Raw genomic sequence first — 21,958 nt, 5'->3', positions numbered from 1 at the left:
GAGAGGCCCGGGGCACTGGTGTTTCACAGCAGGGGATTGAGAGGGCTCAGCACAGGCTTTGGTGAAGGATGGTGGGCGGCTATATACCCAAGCGCAGTCAAAAACAACAACTATACATCTCACTTAAGGATCTGGCATACACTGCAGGCTTTATTACTACCACACATCTGACCACGGCACTGCTGTCTTGGCATTCAGAACCATGCAGCAAATGAACTCAGCACTGTAGAGAAAGGGCATCTCAGAAGAATGGCATATTTAACTGTCAAGGTGAGATATATATGCGTAGCTTTGAATATTCTTTCCATGTTAATGTCCTAAGACCATGCAAATGAGTGTGGTTGTGAAAGGGTCAGAAAGAGAGAGAGAGAGAGAGAGAGAGAGAGAGAGAGAGAGAGAGAGAGAAAGGGTCTGTGTGAAAAAGTGCCATTATGATCGGGTTCTTACTGGAGGTCCGGAAAGGCCAGGAGCCCCTCTGTCCCCCTGGAGGATCCAAACAAATATTTGTGTTAGAGGTACAGCACAGAGGTACAGTGGAGCAGGCATGTGAGGTCATTAAACAGCATCCCTCTCCAGCACCCGCAGTCTGGACAGATACACTGGACCCTTCTCACTTTTGAACCCTCTGCAAATGGACAGTTCATAATGGCTATTATAACAACTGTCACATTGTCTGACAGAGTCTGATTAGAATGAGTTCAGTGTATTGTGGTGCACTTGTGTGATCGGAGAACCAACAGCCCCAGAGTGTGTTCGCAGCGTTCAGCCACCCCTCCGTGAGGATGATGAATGATAGCGGGCACAATGTGACTGGGAAGAGACGGTGACCGGAGCTTCAGGGATTACCCCAGGGTGAGGGTCACCGGGAGGCAGATGGTTCAGATTTGGGATCAAAAGAGTGGAGAATATAAAGGCCTTGATAAAGGGCTGTTGGAACACAAACAGTTACGGGTAGAACCACAGAGGGGTGGATCTGAGCCGCTAAAGATGAGACCTGTAGACGGCTCATATTCACCAGACTTATCTAACTAAACATTCTTTTTGGCCTTTAACAGCACATGAGAAGGATCTAAGACCTCTGCTTTTAAAACAATCTTCACTCAAATATTATTCTTCATATCCCTCTTGGGCCAACCACAGTGGTTGAGACTCAGGAACTTAAGAAGACTTAATATGACCAATATATTGAATATTATGAGGGCCATAAAAGAAAATGATCTAATTAATGAGCTTCGCAGTTGAAAACACAGAAGCAAGCCTGTTCAGAACATGCATTCAGAGACCATGTTTAGCATACAAAAGGATTTTTTGAGGCTACCTCCAAACTACATTGGAACTGAAAAATAGCTCTTCAAGATGTGCCTGAAGTATATACAAGCATGACATACACCATGGGGCATAAATTAGGGATAATAAATCTAAGATTACATCATGGTAGAGTTTGACAAAGACAGCTTTAGATAAGGCTTCTCTGAGGAGTTAGAATACGTATGTGCGGATCACCTTAGATTAACTGTGTGTCAGGTTAGTCAGGTTTTCAAATACACGACAAGTTTAATGTCAAAATGTTGAAAAACCTGACAGTCTTTTCATTCTAATATAGTCCAGACTTTTTCAGTTTTGTGGTTCATGTCCCTGCTAAAATTAGTTTACAATATCGCCTTAAATCGCCTTTCTTTACCATCAAATGGATATTTAGGATGTAGAGTAACTATGTGAGGTATGCCAAATACACACTACAGTCTCTCACAATGAACAATAATAATAATAATAATACCAATACATTTCCACAGCTGGACTGTGTATTTTCACTATAGGGGCCTGCATTCATGCACTTAATTCCAATGTTTTGTTTGTTGAGGACTTCATTGCTAAATCAATGAATCACCATGGTCTTACTGGACCTATGACGGGCACGTCAGTTTGCTTGGAGACCCTCAAGAAATGTTTCATTTGCCGCTATTTTTGAGGAAGATTATTTTGAATGTTTCTGTCATTTTGTTTTTGTGCTGTGTTTCTCTTTCTCTCTCTTTGGCCGAAGAGGTCATTTCATTACAGATAGGATGGAATGGATTTTAAACATCTCCATCTGACATTTCAAAATATTTACATTCCATTGGGGAAAAAATAACCCCTGGCAAAAGTGTGTGCTTGAACTGAGTTAAAACAGGAGGATCAGAAACGACAGAAATGAGAAAACTAGACAGACAGAAGAAAAGAGAGAAAAAACATACCTTCATGCCATCTTTCCCTGGGGCACCATGGGGACCCTACACATTCAAAACAAACAAAGTTCAATTAGAATAACCAACGAAGAAAGCAGCATCATACATTTACATACACAACAGTAATAATAACGTATCAAATGAACAACCTATATCAGATGGGCTAATCCAGTTAGATGTGGGAGACGATTTGCCCTTTCTAAAAAGAGAACTGTAGCACGTGCACCTAAATATATTAACAAAGCACAATTTTTACATTAAGTTACTCTACAGATTTATGAGTGGTCTGAAAAAGTGCATGCGCTACAGTGTAACACATTTCCAGTGCATTACAACTCACATTTCCAACTCTTTAAGGCATTATGGGGGATTGACTTATATTCCTGATTACAAACATGAGTTATGATATGAGATCTGATTTTGGGCCGGTATCCATAATTTATGAAATAATATCAGCTCTGAGTATAGTTTACACGTGCAGGAGAATAATGTTCTGAGATTGTTTTCTGTGAAACATATTGTTTAGAACTGGGCAATAAGAAAGAACACACACACACACACACACACATCACCGTCTTAGCCACACTTACATAAAAGCTATTTTTCCTTTTTTTTTCTCCAAATTATATAGCCATATTTCAAATGCACTGAAAAATAACAGACGAAGAAAGACTTCCCTCTTGAGGGACTGCCCCCCTTGAGATTTGATAAGAGCGCAAAGTGTAACCTGTTGACAGTATAAGTTGTTGACGGCATTGTTTTGGCATAAGACAGCTAGTAAATCACTAGGCTAACAGCATGACTATGCATTATTCCTCAGTGTCACCTCACACTCTCATGCTCAGCTCCAGAGCATTAAAGGGGGAAAGGCCAACGCTCGCAGACAAGTTAAATGGCTGATGCTTGAGCAGAGTTTTGCCAAGAAAAACAATAACTGTGTTGTAATGTATTCACCCTTTACCCCTGTTATTTCCACAAGCATTTGTCAGCTCTGTAAGTAAGGACGGCATGTTGCACTGCGGATCATCTTCAGTCCTCTGAGAAGAACTGCATTTCCCGATTAACTGACAAATACCTAATGCAGTTTAGCGGAAGAGGACTGTTTATAATTGGCTGACAGACATGAAGTAGCTGCATCTCACATCTTTGGGGGATAAACGGAACCCTGCGTCTCCAGCCTTAAAGACACCAGCGTAATGTATCGAGTCTTCTAGTGCTATCCACACATTCCTAAGGGGCAGACACTTCAGCCATTCAAGTCACCCACTTTCCAGAATTCAGCAAATGAAGCGTGAATTTAGAATTTCTTAGCCGGGTGCAGTAAGACTAGATCTCAGCTCAGCCCAGCGTCCCCAGTTTGGAAACATCCGGTAGAGAACATTCTTTACATGAGAATGTGCACAACAAAGAGCTAGGTCTGAGGTCAAGACGATGCTGCATTTGGATCCATTTTATTATGTCATTATAAGTGGATAATGTCAAGCAGAGACACATGTGGTTATCCTGAGTAAAAGGAGTTTGGAGATGTACTGTCTCTGTTAAATCTGGCCGTGCTATGACTTGTTGGTGACAGCTAATCCTTTTAGCTAATCCTATCACTTTTAGTATAATTTGTGTTGACACTCATTAGTTATGCCCATAGCCTATTTGGAATCCAAACGAATAAAACGTCAGTGTTCTTAATTTACCATCCTCCCTGAAACAGCCCTCCCTTTACCAACTCACTACCGCTGCGACAGAACAAAAGGGTCTGAATGCTTTCTGAATGCACTGTACAATCAATAACTAGTTTACTGTTGATTTAAAACAATGGAAAACATTCATTCTATTAAGGTTTGAAGTCTTTTTACAGTTTCATATGTGGGATTATTGCATAACTGAAATTTCATATTGAACCCTGGTTTGGTAGCGGAAACTTGGCAAAAGCGGCCTATTCGCCCGGGTGTGATATTCCACTGTGCATGGGCTTTTAGGCGTAGTGACATATTCTTCTCTGACAGGGAACATTTTCATGCGCCAATCATAATCCTTCACTTTCCAATTCTGATATATTACTCATAAACCATTACTGTTCAATTCTGATTTATCAATCATAAGCCATCACTGTCCAAGTCTGATTTATCTGTCTGGCAAAACACTCCCTTTATTGGAAGAGTGCCGCATTATGGCTACACATTTCTGTACTACACAGGAAAGAGAAGCAAACCTGTGTTATGGGTCAATGCAGTTCATCTATCTTGGATATCCTCAAAGTTAATACATATCCTTGCAGGCTTTAAAAAAAAAAACTGAAATGTTTTACCAGGTTAAACCCCTTTAAAGACTCTGGGGTCTGGAGAGAAGTAGTCAAATTTGTCCGATTTGGATTAAATGCAGTCAGCAGTAAATTATGTCAATACAATAATGACATTTCTTGTCATTTCTAGAGGAAATGCCCCACCACACAAGTGCATTTTCCACAACATGTCTCCTTTCTTGGCACGGCCGCAGCAGAATGCAGAAAGAGACTGCATTTAGTTTGGTCCAGGTGTTCAAATCAATCAACATGAACTTAGCTCACAGCCTCCTATATCTCATGCACTCCCCATTCATGTAGTGTAGTGGTCACGTAAGTGGTCTTAGCTTAGCGTTTTACGCGCCCTGTTCTTTGCAACCCTGCCCACCCATGTGTCAGTAGACATACTGTCACCAGAAGCATCGTGTCATGCATATGAGAACATTTATATATCAACCTCGATCAATCTCCTGGTGACCCATTACTCGGCTAAACAGGCTTTCACTTCCTGGTTCTGCTGGGGTTCTGTATGTGTCCACAGCACCAAATGACCTACAGTTTGTTTCCCGGAATAATTCTAAGTGAAAAAGCCAAGTAAAGGAGAACATTTCAAATCTAAATACTGTAACCATAGCAACCTGAGACGAAGAGAGCCTTAAAAAAGTTTCCATCTGTGACAGAGTACCGTCACTACAGATGAGTATGTGCTCTGACTGCCATACCATCGAGCCTGGCTCTTTGGCGTTGCGGTCAGAGTGCAGGTTTGTCTCCCTGAAGACCTGGGTTCAAGGCCATCAGAGGCGTGCTAGGTATGCAAACCGTACGAGGAACCCCCGGGTAGGTTGACCCCTGTGTGAGGATGAGATGAAGCAGGATGAAGAGGATGAGGTGAAGCACTGGTGTGTGTGGGGCACCCTGGGATGGGAGAAGTACGGTTGGAGGATGCTTGATGGATGCCTGTGTACGTGAAGCGCATACCATCGCATACCATCAAGCTTGGCTGAGTGCAGGTTTGACTCCCTGTAGACCCGGGTTCAAGGCCGGGTGGGGTGACTTCTCACTCCCTTCACTCCACAATCTCAGAACTTTTACTTCCATAGAAAACAGAGCTGACCTCCTGCTCCCACAAGTCACACTGCAGCGTGTGCCAGAATGGCTGCATTTAAGCTAAGTTTTTCATTTCAATACCTAGCTCCGAAGTTGCAAATATGTTCCATCGGACGAATTTAGATGATTCAAATGTGTTACACATAAACATTTGACATTCTCCAGAATTAGTTCATTTATGGGATAGGCAATACTGATTTCGACAAAAATAGCTAGTCATGGAATTTAAGGGAGTAAAACTATGACTCTTTTTTTACAGGCTTAAATTCACACCCTGATTAACAATATAACAGTCAGTTTCAAAGAGATGTGGCTTGGGCATTTTAAAACATGTCTGACAAACTACTATAATGTGTCGATGAATTGAATTGTTCTGAACAACAGAAGACGCGCTACGGTTTATTCCTTGTAAAAGCGCTCCTGGATATTGCCATCTTCTGACATTGTAATCTCGTCTGACGAATTCAGTTTGAAGGGATTGCTCGGCAATGCTGGTGGTCATCTTTAACCAAACCTATCACTAATGAACTTTCACCACACCTTGACCTCTCTGAAGCATCTCTATGTTGTGCCACAGTTTACATGCGCTGCTGTTTCCGCCAGCTGTTTCGCTCTCAAACTAGGGCCCATTGTCTTCTATGCTCACTTTTACAAAATGATTTTTCATAAATAATATGTATTGAAAGACATGAAGGAAAGTCCTGGCAGAACCTAATGTTATCACAGTATTAATGGCCCTTGAAGAAATTGAATTCACGTACTTAATTTGCACAAACATAAACTATTCTGTCATGTATAATAAGATTAAACATTCAAAGAAAACATGTGATGTTCACTTGGAACTTAATCCAGCTTTCTTTGGACCGTGTGATGAGATGATGACACTCATCACTGGCTCTCTGCTTATCGAAGTGCTCTTGCTCCTAATATGATAACAGTCATGTACTGTCCACGCCTCACTGAGGGCCATGGGAAGTGCCTCTCACCATTGGCCCTCGTCGTCCCAGTTTGATGTGGGAGAGATCTGGTGAGGGCCCGACTGGCCCCATCAGGCCCCGGGGTCCTGGAGGTCCCGGTGACCCTATCATCCCTGGGGGTCCAGACGAGCCTTGGAGTCCTGGAGATCCTACGGATGGATTCAGTGTGAAGAGAGGAGAATGAGAAGCTGAGGAATAGGAAAACTAAACTCTAACAGGTTTTAGTAGCTCAATAGTTTGAACCCTCCTCTACAGCAATAGTCTAAAACATAATTTTAGCAAAGCATCAGGTGTGATTATGCTATGAGATTAAAATATACACCTCATGCTTTAACTGTCATATGATTTGACAAAGCCTTATTGCACAGTAAGCTATCCTATCATACCTGTGTGACCAAACTTGAGGTATCATACATTCAGCAACATCATCTGTTTAGTTTGGGAGGGTATGGTGTAGGATCAATCAAGAGGTGGAGAAAACCACAGATTTGCCTCTGGCTGTTTTCTGTGGTGGTCCCTCTGTGGCTCACCTGGAGGTCCCGGCTGCACAGAGGGTGCCTGCAGGAAGTTGTGTGATGTCAGCCTCTTCTCATTGGTCGTCTGCTTGGTGATCTCCGCGTTGTTGGGCAGCATGGCCATCTGGTGACAGCGTCAAAGATGAGGGTTAATCCTCTCAGAGGTTAAAGCCAAGTCTTGAAAACAGGAGCCAACAGGAAAAGACTTCTCTGAGTGCTGTGAGAACCAGCAGAGTAAATAAACACGTTTTGAAGCTAATTTCACTTTAAAAAGAGACAGTGGCAACATAACCAACATCCACCCCGTTCACACGAGACAAATGCTGGGGTCAACCTGGGCCATGTAAATGGATCTGAGCGCCTGAGCAGCTGTGGAACGAAGAGGCACAAAACAGGAAATCCCTCCTGTATAATGCAGACACATCAGTATAGATCACCAGGGCTGTTTGCACTGCGCTTCAAAGAAGCCAAAAGGTCCACGGGCGACGCCAAACATATCCATTACCCAGAACCCCCGGGGTCTACCCATCATGCTTGTGTACTGTATGCTGGGCCATGCAGGGCCTCTATGGCCCCAGGCTCCACATATGCATGTGTAGGAAGGTCTAGGGTGAGCTGGGGCCTATGTTTTATTGCTGGTCCTATTGGAGGGTAATCTGTCTCTCAGTGAGGTTTGTGTGTCTGTAACTCTGGGATCATGTTACGCCATCTACATATTTGACTTCAGTGTGATGCCCGTCCTCTGAGTGGTTAGCGCTCGGCACATCAGGATGAATGGAGCATTTAACTGCGTAAGAAGTGAAGGAAATGCGTAGGGGAATTAGCCTTTTGGACCTCAAACATCTGGATACATTTCTATGTAAACACTACAGAAAAGATCCTTAAATATTTTGATGGGGGTATATTGTAATGGCCTCCTCTTCCTTGACAAAAAATACAATGTCAACAATACAGTCTATTTCAATGTCAAAAACACACGAAAGACAAAAATAAAACGTAAGAACAATAGTACTCTCTTACAGGTGTGGAGACCAGCCATCCACAGCACCCTCACCACTCTTCTTCTGTCCATTTCATTTTCTTTGCCTCTCTCTCTGTCCCCCACACCTTCCCTTTCCTACTCTCTCCCCCCCCCCCCCCCCCCCGTCTCCATGAGGATCCTCACAGTTGAGAGCCATCCATTATCAGCGCTGAATGGTGTGTGTGTGTGTGGAGGTGAGTGTCATGATGGAGGAGAGGGCTAATCTGGTGTGACGTGGTTGCGGTGCACGTGTGGAGTCCTGGGTGTCGTGCCGCATCGCTTAGCTCACCATGATTTACCGATGCTTTGCAAGGACAGCCATAACTCACCCTGCCAGCCAGCTCAGCTACTCAAGGTTATTTCAGTCACTTTTATTATGACTCTATAAAGCCCGCTAATGCGTCCCATAAGAGTGGTGGAAGGCAATGTGGTTGTTATTCTTTAAACCTGGCAGGGCTCAGAAGCCTGGTTTGAAAAACAAGCAGCCATGTCGGTTGTGTTCACCCCCCCCCAAACCCCCCAACCCCCCCGGTCTCTTTCACGCGTGAGTGTGGACGGTGTGATGTCGCAGGCACCTTTTGCTTGAGCTGCAGGACTGTCATCTTGATCTGCTGAAAGTCCTCACAAGTTGCCTCGCACATAGAAGCCTTCATCACGTTGTCAGACTTCTCGAAGAGCGACGCTGTGAAAAGAAGGGCAGAAGAGAGGACACGGGGAGATAGAAAGAGAGGACATGAGATGATGCTCCAGTAACCCTGCTCATGAGATTAGACTCCTGCTGGTGAGACTGTCTCCGTCTGTCTCTCTTCCTGACTCACTTTACATATGCCACATATGGTCTTCATTTCTTGTCTCTATACGATATTGAACATTAGTTTCAACCAGAAAGACAGAACGTTGAGGGTCTATGGCGTAACCTTTTGCACTTTCTTTAACCTTGTGTTGATTTTTCAGTTACATATACAAATTTAAGTTTGAAGATGCTACTTCCCAAAGCTAAAGGCCCCTGAGAGATGAACTCCCCCAGACATGCTGTCTTAGAGATGGGGAGCAGGGCTGTGTGTTAGAGGGTCAGACATGAGGAAATCAGTGTCATGTTGTGTGTGTCAGGAATGTGGTAACTCTCACTTGATCATGCTGACACATTGTGCTTTTGATTGACCTGCAGGAGGAGAGGAACATGCCCTCTGGGACCGCCTGCCGCAGAGTGCAAAAGTGTGAGTAGGGGGGTTGGATCTGTTCTGTGTGAGTGTGCGTGTGTGTGTGTGCGCGCGTGTGTCTGTGCGTGTGTGTGTGTGTGTGTGTGTGTGTGCGTGTGTGTGTGTGCGTGCACGGCCCTCTAGATGTCTGTTCAGTGCATGTGCTCCAAAAAAAAGTTTTGTACACGGTCCAGGCTCTGTAAACGGGCAACAAACGTTGCAACTTGAACCAAGATATAAACAATTCCAGCCAATCAGCACATTGCTTCAGCAGCACGGAATGGGGGGTGTAATTTGATTGCATGTTGGGCTCAAATATCAAAATCCTTTTGCTAGAATCGTGGACTCCACCTTTAAGTGTGTACATTTTGTTTGATTGTGAACAATGCATTTTTTTACTGCTTATGCATAGTGAAAAGTGTACTGTGACTGAAGAGTGCATGTAGTGTGTGTGTGTGTGTGTTGATGAAGTGGTGATGGATTATATGATACTGCTTGCAGTCATTACCTGGGAGCCTGTGTGAGGGGTCAGTGGACCCCCTACAGGGGCCAGGATGTGTCAGTGTGTCAGTTCCGACAAGCAGGCCGCATGGCCTGCATCCCCTTAATGTCAGGAGGGGTTTGGGCCTAATTGTGTTTTGACATGCTGATGAATATCACAGAGTGTATTCCCAGCTCTATCTTAGATTTCTGTCCCATAGATGAAAGGCATTTGATCCGCATCAAGGCCGCTCTATACATCCCCGCTGGCCTTAGTCCGACAGCTAAACCGCAGAAAGGTCCATTGACCTGCAAAGGGATTGCGGGACCTCATGCAAAAACAGACATAATGGATGAGAGACTTCTCTAAACCGTGGAACGGACAGTTATTTTTTCCGGACCCCCCAAAAAATACAGACCTCATTGCATGATGGCGTGCAGGTTTCGGCTTGCGCCTGCAGGGCGGGAAGGGGAGGGGCCAGCGGCGGTGCCCCAGAGAGCACTAGCGAGTGGATTGTGTTTGCACTACGCAGCAGACAGCAGATTCGTCTCATAGCCCCTCACTGTGAGCAGCGTCCAGAGAGATGGGCTGAGTAATGGAAGATAAGCACGCTGGGAGGGAGGGAGGGAGGAAGAAGCAGATCTGCTCCAAGTGGCTTGTTTCGCTCCCAAAGTGGAGGTCACTCTTTCTCTCGAGTTTTGTTTCTGATGTTTGTTTCAGACGGAATGGCCAAATCAAAACAGCAGAGGAGTCAGGATCTGGTGTGGGTGTGTGTGAGTGTGTGTGTGTGTGAGAGAGAGAGGGGTGGAGGGTAGCAGTCACAAGGGAGAGGAGATTATTTTGACAGGCAGAGAAATGCAATGTAATGATTTCCAGGTGTCCCCCTGTGATCCGAGATCTGTACAGTCAGTGCCATTCTAGCTACACATGGCATTTTCTTTTCTTTTAAAAGAGTGTGCAGGTTTGTGCAAATCCTGAAATGGAGCGTAGAGAGAGGGGTCAGGGGTGAGAGTAAACTCACCTCTCTCCCCCCGGGTGCACGTCCGCCCGTCCTCCTCCAGGAAGGAGCCTTTCTCACACTCACACCTGTAGCTGCCCGCGGTGTTCACGCACGTCTGAGAGCACAGCGTCTCGTTTGTGTTGGCACACTCGTCCACATCTGGCAGAGAGACAGAGAGATACCATGAGACGGAGCAGAGCAGGTAATAGAGAACGCACGAGAAATACAATGAGAAAAGGGGAAATGTCAATAGGTGAAAATGAGAAAAGGGAGAGAGGGGTTGAGTGAGACAAGCCTGAGATAAGAGGAGAAGGAGAATGAGAGAGAAGCAGGGAGGGAGAAGGTGAGAACACAAAGATGTGTCTGTTTTCCTCGTGCTCTGCGCTCTTTCGTGAGGGTCATTTGAAACTAAATCCCCTTTGCAACATAACCACTTGATCCCGCAGCTTTGGTAGTGGACTGCACCGCTGCACAAACATGCTACGCTGATATTAAAAACACCAGCTCAGAGCCGAGCGCAAACAGCCAAACACAGCAGGACATTGCTGATCAGTCACACTCACTCACACACTTGCTGCGACCCCAAATACTCCAGCTATGGCAGTGAGCCACAAACACACACGCACGCACGCAGGCGCTTATAAACTATGGCTCGATCTGGCATTAGCACGTTAGCATTTATTGCTGGAAAGGGGAATGCATTTTTTGTACGGCAGAAATGAAACAGTTCAGAATGAAAAGTCATCTGAAAAGAATTCTGGGCCCTGAAGCGTTATTGGCCTGCAGTGCTGCAGCAATCAAGAGGGTGTTTTCTCAGTAAGATGTTGGGGTTGAGACTAGAGTGTGCTCGGCCTCACCAAGACAGTACGGCTTCTCCCGGTTCCGGTGACGCTCGCGGTCATAGCGGTATCCTGGATAACAGGTACACACCACACGACCAAAGTGGTCCGTGCACTGCTGTTCACAAGGGGCGTCTGCGCACACGTCGTAATCTGCACACACACGCATACACACAGGAGTGCACACACACACGCAATCACACGAGGAAACACATACATTTACATCATCTTGATAAAATACATTCCGTGAAATCATTTACTTCCTTGTGATAAAAATAAATGGGAAACAATAATTTCATGAGGCTGAGAAAATAGTCAGATAAAGCAGCCAGGGGTAGAATATGAATATTTCAAGATTTCAACACAACATGTGGTTACGGTATGCACATTTCAATGGAACAGTATGTGTTAGAACTTGAGTGACAAGTTTTTTGGCCATGTTGTGCTTATTTTGGCTTCACACATACAGTAAAGCTATATCACAACAATCTAAAATAATCACAAGCAGTCCAAATACATTTTCTTACACAGAGTAAAATGCAAAATAATGAACAAAAATAAAACATGAAGCACCAAAAGCAAGATTGTATGACCGAAGGCTCGAGTTTCACCGGGAAAAGTATCGTCCAACTGGGCACATCCTTTCATGTCCGTGCCTAGAGAAATGTAAGCCTTCATATTCAGTGGCAGCGGCGTGCATGTCCCCTCAGGAGTGGAGTGGAGTGCAGGTAAGGACAGCTCAAGCAACAGGGAGGGTGGGAGAGTGATAAAGCCTCCACCAGCTATCTCCCCCTGGGCATGCATTTACCGTAAAAAATGAAATGATTTGATCATAAAAGTAAGCCACTTCTGACTAATGTGGCGTGCTCCCTCAGCTCTAAGGGGTTGTGGGATGTTGCTGAAGCATACCACACCAGTTCAAAAAACACAATGTTTGACATTAATGAGTGAAAACATTTTAGTGGTTTTCACATATACTCCAAAAGCACAAACTAGCTGTTTTATTTATATATTACTTTATGGCCCTGATCCCACTATAAAAAAAAGCCCCACTCATCAAATAATCGTTAGGCTGGCTAGAACACTGGCAAGTTTTGCTAGGTATTTCCAGAGGTTAAAACAACACGATTTCACAAAGCGCAGCCCACTTCAGACCACCGATGGGACGTGGGAAAATGTTTCCAAAAATATCGGAGCAAGTTCAGCTGAAAGACATCCAAACTGGGTAAGAGAAGTTTTCCATACCTTCAGGAATGCACTGTCCCAGCATAAACTTAAACCCTTCACAGCACTTCTTCCTGAAACGGAAAGGAAAAGACACAACTGTATTAAAACTACAGAACAGAACCAAAACTAAATTCATGACATAATAATGACACACAACGACACAGGCCTGCGATCATGAATAGAATTTTTTGGTCTTTTCTGGTTTTATTTTGAGCTGTGCCCTGGGGCTCTCTCTGAAGTCTTCTGCTGTTTTTGTAATTACCAGTATCAGAGCGTAATGCGGTCTCCATCTTCTGCTCTGGCCATTGTGAAGGCCAGGCTTCAACATTCTCTGGCTCGCACTTGAGTGGCGCTCACCTCAGAGGTAACCCGCTAAATCACGGCCCTCTGTCGCTCCCCCATGAGCAGCCGTCACAGAGCAGACACCCCCCGTCCCCCTTCCCCCCTTCCCTCAGCTGGGGAAAGCAGTGACTCACCTCAGTACTATTCAAACCTCACAAGCCAATGTTTCATTTCTCTACTACGCCTGTGAGAAGGTAAACGTTCAGCATAAAACAAACGCGTCCTGAGTAAGTGGAGGAATGTTGTTTTGCACAGTTCCATCTGCCACAACTCCCTGCACACCAGCAGCACACCCACCCTGCTGCTCTCTGACTGAGAGAGTCCGACTGCAACGCACAGCAGGAGGTGGAGGAGGAGCACAGACAGAGGGAAATAAAGCGTGGAGGGGAGTGAGACAGAAGGGAAGACAGGGACAGAGATGGAGGAAGAGATGAAGACTGATCGGAGGGTGTCTGTGCGTATCTGTGTGGATAGAAACAGCTTGGAGAGACTGCAGGGTGGCATTTTCTCATCACTCTTTGTCCTACAAAGACGTGTGCTCGTGCCAACAAACGCCCATCACGCAGGGCAGGCCACGGAGCCTGAGGCGGTCTCCCACTCACACAGACATCTGCCTCCATACGTCAAACATACCTACAACAGAGAGAGTGAGTGAGAGAGAGAAAGAGTGAGTGAGAGTGTGAGAGAGAGAGAGAGAGAGAGAGTGAGAGAGAGAGAGAGTGAGTGAGTGAGAGAGAGAGAGAGAAACAAATACCAAAACTGCCAAACCATAATGGTGGCAACAGCACAATAGAGCGTATGTGGTGCACCCACATATTTAAATCCACATTATTGTAAAAACTTCATTTATGTTCGTGACCAATCTGATCAGCTTCTATAATGGGCTGAGTGAATGTATGCTGCTTGCATTCGTGGTTCATTATAGGTGGTCTGATCCATATAGGAAACAGGTTTATACTTTTCTTTGATGTGTGCAAGTAATCCCATAAGGCCACCCAACTGGGCACCACTGTGCTCTCACACCTAGGGTCCCTAGATGGCACTCTTTCAGCTCCACTCAGCTCACACACATAGTGCATACGCTCAGTGCTCCAATTTGAGGTCTATACTGAAAGACAATAATGGATGAAAGTTAACACTAGTTGTTTTACAAACAAATCCAATTTAGTGTTGCTACACACAGTATTTCAAATCATGTGCTACCTTGTGCTAATTAGCTCCATGAGAAAACAATAAAAACGGAGGAAACCCCTGGAAATTAGACAGATCAAATAGCTATTTAATTATGGCAAGCCTGATACAAAACAGATTGTGCAAACTCATCAAATCAAAGTCAAAGCTGTTTTCTTTTTTGTTTCACATCACTGATGGCTTCAAACTGTGTTAACAGGAGAAATCAAAACCCATTTCATGGATAGGAAACCTTTCAAAAACATTCAGCCCTTGTCTTCTCAAGGGCTTTGTACCTCACTACACCTCCAGGGGAAATGTGTGCTGTTTTGAATATGTCACAAATAATCACTGATACAGCTGGGTATTCACTGCTGCAGACGAGTGTGGACGCTAATGGACCTCCCTAGAACATGTTGTGGTTTTCCCACCCACAATTCAAATCTGTGGTCCTCAGATAATTCATCTGCCTCCCCTAGTGCCCAGCAGCCCCCCCCCCCCCCACCCTGTGGCTTTCATGGAGGCCCTGTGGGCTCCTGGGCTGGGGGGGTTTCAGCACTGGGGAGGCAGAGGCATGAAGGAAGATGGATCCCCCACAGACACAGCACCCCACGAGCACCCTAATTAATTACTGATGGGTATAACTCTCACCGACTAAAGCAAGCCCAGAGTGGCATATCAGCTCTACAGGGGAGGAGATGGGAGGAAGAGTGTGAGGTGTGAGAGAACGAGAGAGAGAGAGAGGGAGAGAGAGAGAGAGAGAGAGAAAGAAAGACAGGGAGAAAGAGAGACCGAAAAAGGGACAGAGAGAGAGACGAAGAGAGAGAAAGAGAGGGAGAGAGAGAGAGAGAGAGAGACCGAAAAAGGGACAGAGAGAGAGACGAAAAGAGATAAAGCTTTCCTCCAGTGGCTCACAAATCTACAGCCTACCACCTGGTGCTGATGGGACTGCATGCCTCATTATACGGATGTGTTCTCTCACCCTCCTTCACTTTATCTATCGCGCTGGACATGTCTGTCCCACTTTTACACACACTCGCACTCTCCAAGGCTCCCTTGAAATATGTCAACACATCTGCACAGAGGCCATCAGAGGTGGTCTCACAACTGATTTGCACTTACAGTTTTCCCCTACATATCTTCCCCCAGATGCAGTTTCACATGAGTGCACAGTGCACACACATGCACCATGAACATGTGCACACACAGACACACACACACACAGACACACACTCACACACACTCACACACACACACACATGTTTCCTTCAATGGACCTCACATGCATGCATGGGAAATACAGATACTGCAAGCATATAAAACTGCAGTGTGGTATTGAGGCATGCACACATACTGAGGACATCATGACATCACATGCACATGCATCTCACACAGAGCAATGAGAGAGAGAGAGAGAGAGAGAAAGAGAGAATCGTGACTAGATGCCTTCGCTGGGTCTAACTGAGGCAGCCTCCACATGACCCAATATTTAATCTCTCAATAACATCCCTCTAGGGGCTCAGTGTGCTTATAGCAAAGAGTGATCTTGGGAAAATAACTAGCCAGTAAAATGTCCCCAAGAAAACAAATATATCACAACAGATTGTGGAACTCCGTGAAAGACTATCCCCACTACCCATGGATCTTCCTCTCTCTCAAGTTTCAATTTCCTAGAAATATTTTTGGTCCATATTTGTTGACTCTGTGAATTATTTATGTTATAGTTTTGGGGCCACTGGTGACTTTGATTCTTTCAAGGCCTAATCCTTTGGAATTGGGATGCAAATATTTTCAGAGAATACTATTAAAGATATGCTGCAGAAATAGGGCTCCCTGTAAACAAATAGAACGGCTGGTGCTCCCCGTTATCATGCTGGCTGGCTGACCTCGCAGCTGAGGAGACCTTCAGCGCATGTGGCCATTCATTTCAGAGTGGATCAGATCGTTCCAGAAGACCTCCGACTGTTCATGTTTCTTACAGGCCTAATCCCCGATCACTGATTTCACACGTTTTTGGTTTTCAAAGAGGATATCATCATCTCCCTCTCAAGTTTCTCCCAAGTCTCAATAACACCCTCTCTAGCTTTATTAGCGCCCTCTACACACACGTGTAGAATTTTAAAAGGTAGCACAATGGTATGATTTTGTAAAAGGAAATTAATTGAATTTAAATTTAAACAAGAGATTTAAAAAAAATTATTCTACCCAAATGTAATCCTCTTTCACAGAAAAAACAAACACATATCAGTATGTGCAGGGAAACAGACTGTGAACTTATTACATAATGTTGTTACACATTTTTAAAGGATAAGGCCAGCGATTGTTATTATGACGCATCGCTGGCTTCTTTTACACAGAAAGTGAAGCCCTTGAAAATGTTTCCATATTAGCATGCCTTTTGTCAGCGAGCTCTTGGCTAGCCATGCTGACATTTCACAGACAGCGGTTTCCTCTGCCCTGAAACACCTCCACTCTGTCCGAGGACATCACACCACACTGCGGTCTGACGTCCTCCATGTCTTTCGTGCATTTATTTTTACGAGGTATTCATTTATAGTGAAACAGAAACAGATTTAGTCAAAGTGGTGAGTGCTATATGGAGGCAGCTGCTACTACGCATGAGAGCGGGGTTCACTTGAGCAGGACACAGGGTCAAATTACTTTTTTAAAAACATGTATTTCTATTTCTACAAGAAAGCATACTTAATGGTTTTCCAAATCTTTAGACAGCACATGTAAGAATATGGGGAGATTCTCCAAAACCAGGTAAGAATCCAGTTGCATAGAATGTGAGTGTCCATTCTGAATAACTGCGATTGACCTGGAGGACCTGAACAAGGGAGATGAGGTGAGGTCACATGTAAGGGGGAGACATTGATGGAAGGCAGCAGGGAAGAAAATGGCAGAGCACAACAACCATGATCAGCCCCGGCTGCCAAATGGGCCATACCAGATGTTTATTCAAGAGCATGTGTGTGCGAGAGACAGAGAGAGAGAGAGAGAGAGAGAGAGAGAGAGAGAGAGAGAGAGGGAGAATGAGAGAGAGAGAGAGAGAGAGAGGGGAGAGGTTTAGTCCCAGGGGACATAACACTTGGAGGTTGACATGGATTATCCCTGGTCAAAGCACTTAAAAAGGAGAAATAAGCGTTGTAGAAGCCAAGACACCTTTTTCTCACCGGCGGGCTGCAGCCAGGGTGAGAGAGGCAAGCACAGGTAGCCAGCCAGCTGCATTTAGCCCTGATCGATTCAGTGAATTTACATCACTGTAACTCACACTAACACGATGCTTCGCTCCACAGCTGCAAGGGAACGCTCTAAATAGGTAGCTCTTCTCAGTCAATCTAACTCCTGTGGGGCGCCCGAAGGCTGCTGTGAGTTAATTCAGCTACGGACCAGCACTGGACCAGACCAGTGAAGACAGCGACAGACACATTCTCTGTCTCATAACTTCTCGTCTTTTGACATACTGACCAAATGCGCCGCCTAAACAAACAAAGTTTTTCCCCAAATTAAAAATGAGGAGGCAATCGTTATTTGTTCACCTGTGGTTTGACAGGCACTTACGCCAGAGAGGAAACACCCTCAGCAGGCTGCCGCAGGATAAGAGGGAGTGGCGTCCTGGTCATGGAAGTGATGGGCGGTAGGCTGACCGAGGGCAGTGCCAGCTGAGCAGTCCTCTGTGCCAAGGCAACTGACTAAATAACTCAACTAACAACTGGTGGGCAACTTCTGGAGTCACACACACACACACACACACACACAGATATATGTTTGCATCCTAGTTCTTCATAAATTCTGATCACTAAAGCACACAAACTCATGTCCCACTCTCTAACACTGCAAAGCTGAGATGCCAGTCACAGGCAATTTGGAGTGGTGATGCCACCTGTGCAGTGTAATTTCTCACGCTGATCCCTGATCAGGTTACAGGGGCCCCATGGACATTTAGACACCCATTAGAGTGACCTCAGTTACCCCTGCTAAACTAGCACTCCTCTAATTACCCTATAAACATTCACAGGGCCTACACAGAATAAACACATCCAAAACAGCACAATATCTCCACACATCATAGCCTATCCATACGTACCACAAGCCAACACTGCCATAAGCACCCAGCTCAGATCATGGTGCCATCATGCACCTGATATGTATGTTCTCATAGCGAGTTAACAGGGAACAATGCCTGTGTAGTTACACATGGAAAGGTACACGTGGAAAGGTGCACATGGAAATGTCTGAAAAGCTGAAAAAAAAAATGCTGTGTGTTATCTATATTAATTTCACACATTTTGGCATATAGGTGTCTGTAAGAACGCCTCCTGACATGCTATTATGCTCTTATTTACACATTATTACTGCTATTTTAACAAAAAATAGACAAAAGAGAAGAAGAAAAAAGGATGTTCCAGTTTATCAGAGTGACCATAAGACAGCTCACCAATGTGCCCACATCACCCTAAAAGGCAGTGGATGCCTTAGCTTTAGTGACATCGTCTCATCCCTACCCAGGATGCACCTCTTCAGCGAGCACTTCTCAACAGAGTGGGTCACTCGGGACAGAAGCAGTTATGCTCCAAATATGTCCCCAGCCCCGGTCCCTCTGGGTAGGGTTTATTTACATGTGCTCGGTGACAGGGAAGCTCAATAACAATAATTCATCTGAGCTCGGCTGGTGAGAGGGAGAGCAGATACACTGGGCTTTACACTTGGAAGGTTTTAAAACAACACTGACGTCTCTCTGAGGGGTCATTCCATCACTCCGCTCTTACCATACCATGAGCAGTAACAGGCCTCCTGTTCAGTGACTCAGTGCTACACACACACACACACACACACACACACACACACACACACACACACACACACTGTGGGAGGATCTCACATGCATACTTCAGAAAGGGGTAAATAAACTGCATATAAACATGCAGTGGGGCCTTCACACATACTGAGGACATCCTGACTTCATGCGGACATGCACACACACACACACAGAATGAGAGAGAGAGAGAGAGAGAGAGAGAGAGAGAGAGAATTGAGCGCTGTAAACTGTACATTTCACAGTTTATTTTCCTTTCATGCTTATCATGTGGCCTGGAGTCCACTTGTTTGAGTTCTTCACTTTAGCGTGGTATTTCAGGGCTTCGACGATGGTGGATTTGCTTTAACACTGTTTGCTTATAGCAGTTTGTCTGCAAAAAATGACATTAAAGCTTTTCAGCGCAAGTTCCTGTTCTGTCTGTGTGCGTTTTTTACATAGCTCTGATGTGTCGACAAAGCTTTTACAAACAAAAGTGTAACAGCACCCATGGCCAGCATATTGCTTCACATCTCAGTCTCTTTAATTGCCTCTGTGTGGGAGCTCCCTGTGTTTGTTCTGCCCTTCAGATAAATCCCAGGTAACCTCTGTAGACCTCGGCGAGCTCTGATTACAGCACTGATTATCTGGATGGCTTTTCTTATGAACTGAGGTGGTCTGACTGGTTTTAAGTGGCTGACGCAAAAGCGCCACACCGCGCTTGCTCTATTGCCTCAGAGGATCTTGATAATGCCCGCTGGATTGAGAGCGCTGCCCACACACCACATCGCTCAAATACCTCCACGCTGGCTCCAGATGTTTCACCCTTTCTCACCCCCTTCACCCCCCGACACATGCACACCCCATCTCATACTCATACCCCCCACGTTTCTTTTAAGGGGTTTCCAGTTCATGTTTCCGTGGCGACATAAAAAGCCTGCTCTCTGCGTTACAGGGCCCGTGCCGGTTGCTTGCCAGGCCAGAAGTCACTGATTTAATTAGAGCGCTCCGGTGTGGCCTGAAGGTGCTTGTTTTTGGTGCAGATTCTGCTTTGGAACCCTGCCCACCGGCGAGAGCAGACCTGCCAAGGTAAAGACTGGGCTGTCAACACATCAGACGCATGGGAGATGATGAGCAATGGCATGTTTAATTGATGCCTGAGGAGTGACTGGAAGACTGGACTTGAAATGAAAAGCGTGCCCCCGATAAGGTGCCTGTGGCCATTCAGCTTCAGCGCTGAAGAAGCAGACATCATGCTGCATGGATGGAACACCTAATTAGAAACACTCACTCTTGCGAATACAAATGAATCAGCGCATTCCCTGGTGATATTGGTGGATGAGTCTTTTTAATGGCTGACTATCATGATGCCTCCAGCCTTACTTCCTTTCAGTGAAGCCTTCTCTGGCCGTTTTTGGCCACACTGCATGGAATATTTTAGGGGAAGTTCCTCCTCTTCAATTCCCCCTTCTCTAAGTCAATAAATCAAGCAAAGTTGATGAAATGAGAAAATATGCTCCCCTTCGTTGTTGCATGATCTAATGGCACGCACTGTTTGCTGTAAACAAAGTTGTGTCCAAAAGCAACACATGGGCTAGAATTGTGTTTGAAATATTTGAAAATGGAGAATCTGGAGCATGCTTTCGTTAAATAACTTTGACAGTGAACTATGTCAATCCATCGTTGTAAAAGGAATGTCACTCTCTACCATCCCCTCATTCTTTCAAAATCCCTAAAAGCCAGCAGAGAGACAATAAAATGGATATGGATGCTGTTTCAGTTTAATGGCAATATTTCCAAAAACATTTTATACATTTCCTCTTGCGTAAGAAATATTTGTGTAAATCAGCAACACTGAAGGACAAAAACGAAAGTGTCCACACGATCTCTCCACAGATTCCTGGAGGTAAGAACAATTTGGACTGCATGGCAAGGACTCAAGACCTAACACCAGTGGAGCGGTTACCATTTGCATGGGTCAAGATCATTATGTGTTATGATAGAGAATGTTATGTTTGGATATCCTGTTAAAATAAGTCAGCATGTGTAATCTATTAGAGGTTTCCGCAAGCTTATATGTCAAAATGCACCATGCTTGTGCAAACATAAGTAGTCATCGTGACAGAAGTGAATAAAGACCTTGTCAAAAGTGGCTCTCTTATACAACTGATACAGAAACCCAACTGTCCAGAAAATTCACTACAGTATACCAAAGAGGAGAGAGTAACTCGTGGAAAATACTAGTGTTTTGTCTCTACAACACAAAGCCAAGGGGAATTCGCTTTACAGGAAGACATAAATTACGACCTGAAGTACCTCAGAAAAATGCTCAGATACGCTTTTTTTTTTTGTTGCTTTCCTGCTGTTCTCTCATTCTCTTTCTATCACTCTCTCTCTCTGTTTTGGAGGTTGTATTTGGAGTGAACGTCTGCCTGGCTAAAAATATCATTGTCACGGCAACTCCAGTCAAGGAGAGCAGGCACCCCTGTGACACAGCTTCTTATTCGGGGAAATTTACTTATGAATTATTTCAGCACGGAAACCGTTGTGTTTTTCCATGACATTCTCTAAGAAGTTCCCTTCTTCTTTTATGTTTACAAATACCTTTTCAGTTCAGCTACCTCGGGGTCTTTGGACAAAAAGAATTGGGAAAGGATTATCTTGGGCAATTATAAAACAATTAGGCTTGATTATTTTAAGGCATGGAGAATAAAGTGAACAGATTATCTTGAAATGGGATACACCTCAACAGGCCTCCTGTCATGGACTTGCAATCCATTTT

The 21,958-nt window shown here is 44.8% G+C and overlaps 1 protein-coding gene across 1 annotated transcript in view; it reads right to left on the bottom strand.

The window, feature by feature from the left end:
- ccbe1 (collagen and calcium binding EGF domains 1) overlaps positions 1 to 21,958 on the bottom strand; it is a 38,830-nt gene that overhangs the window by 1,632 nt on the left and 15,240 nt on the right. Inside the window, exons 3-10 of the mRNA XM_012840276.3 lie at positions 12,885 to 12,937; positions 11,658 to 11,792; positions 10,822 to 10,959; positions 8,696 to 8,802; positions 7,115 to 7,223; positions 6,594 to 6,733; positions 2,235 to 2,270; positions 448 to 483 (exon numbers count right to left, since the gene is read on the bottom strand). Coding sequence (XP_012695730.1) covers positions 448 to 483; positions 2,235 to 2,270; positions 6,594 to 6,733; positions 7,115 to 7,223; positions 8,696 to 8,802; positions 10,822 to 10,959; positions 11,658 to 11,792; positions 12,885 to 12,937 — 754 coding nt within the window. The remainder of the gene's footprint in view (positions 1 to 447; positions 484 to 2,234; positions 2,271 to 6,593; positions 6,734 to 7,114; positions 7,224 to 8,695; positions 8,803 to 10,821; positions 10,960 to 11,657; positions 11,793 to 12,884; positions 12,938 to 21,958) is intronic.

This window comes from Clupea harengus, chromosome 12, assembly GCF_900700415.2.
Source record: "Clupea harengus chromosome 12, Ch_v2.0.2, whole genome shotgun sequence".
Classification (NCBI taxonomy): Eukaryota; Metazoa; Chordata; class Actinopteri; order Clupeiformes; family Clupeidae; genus Clupea; species Clupea harengus.
The sequence above is the reverse complement of the archived record's forward strand: the minus strand, read 5'-3'. Positions and strand labels throughout refer to the sequence as shown.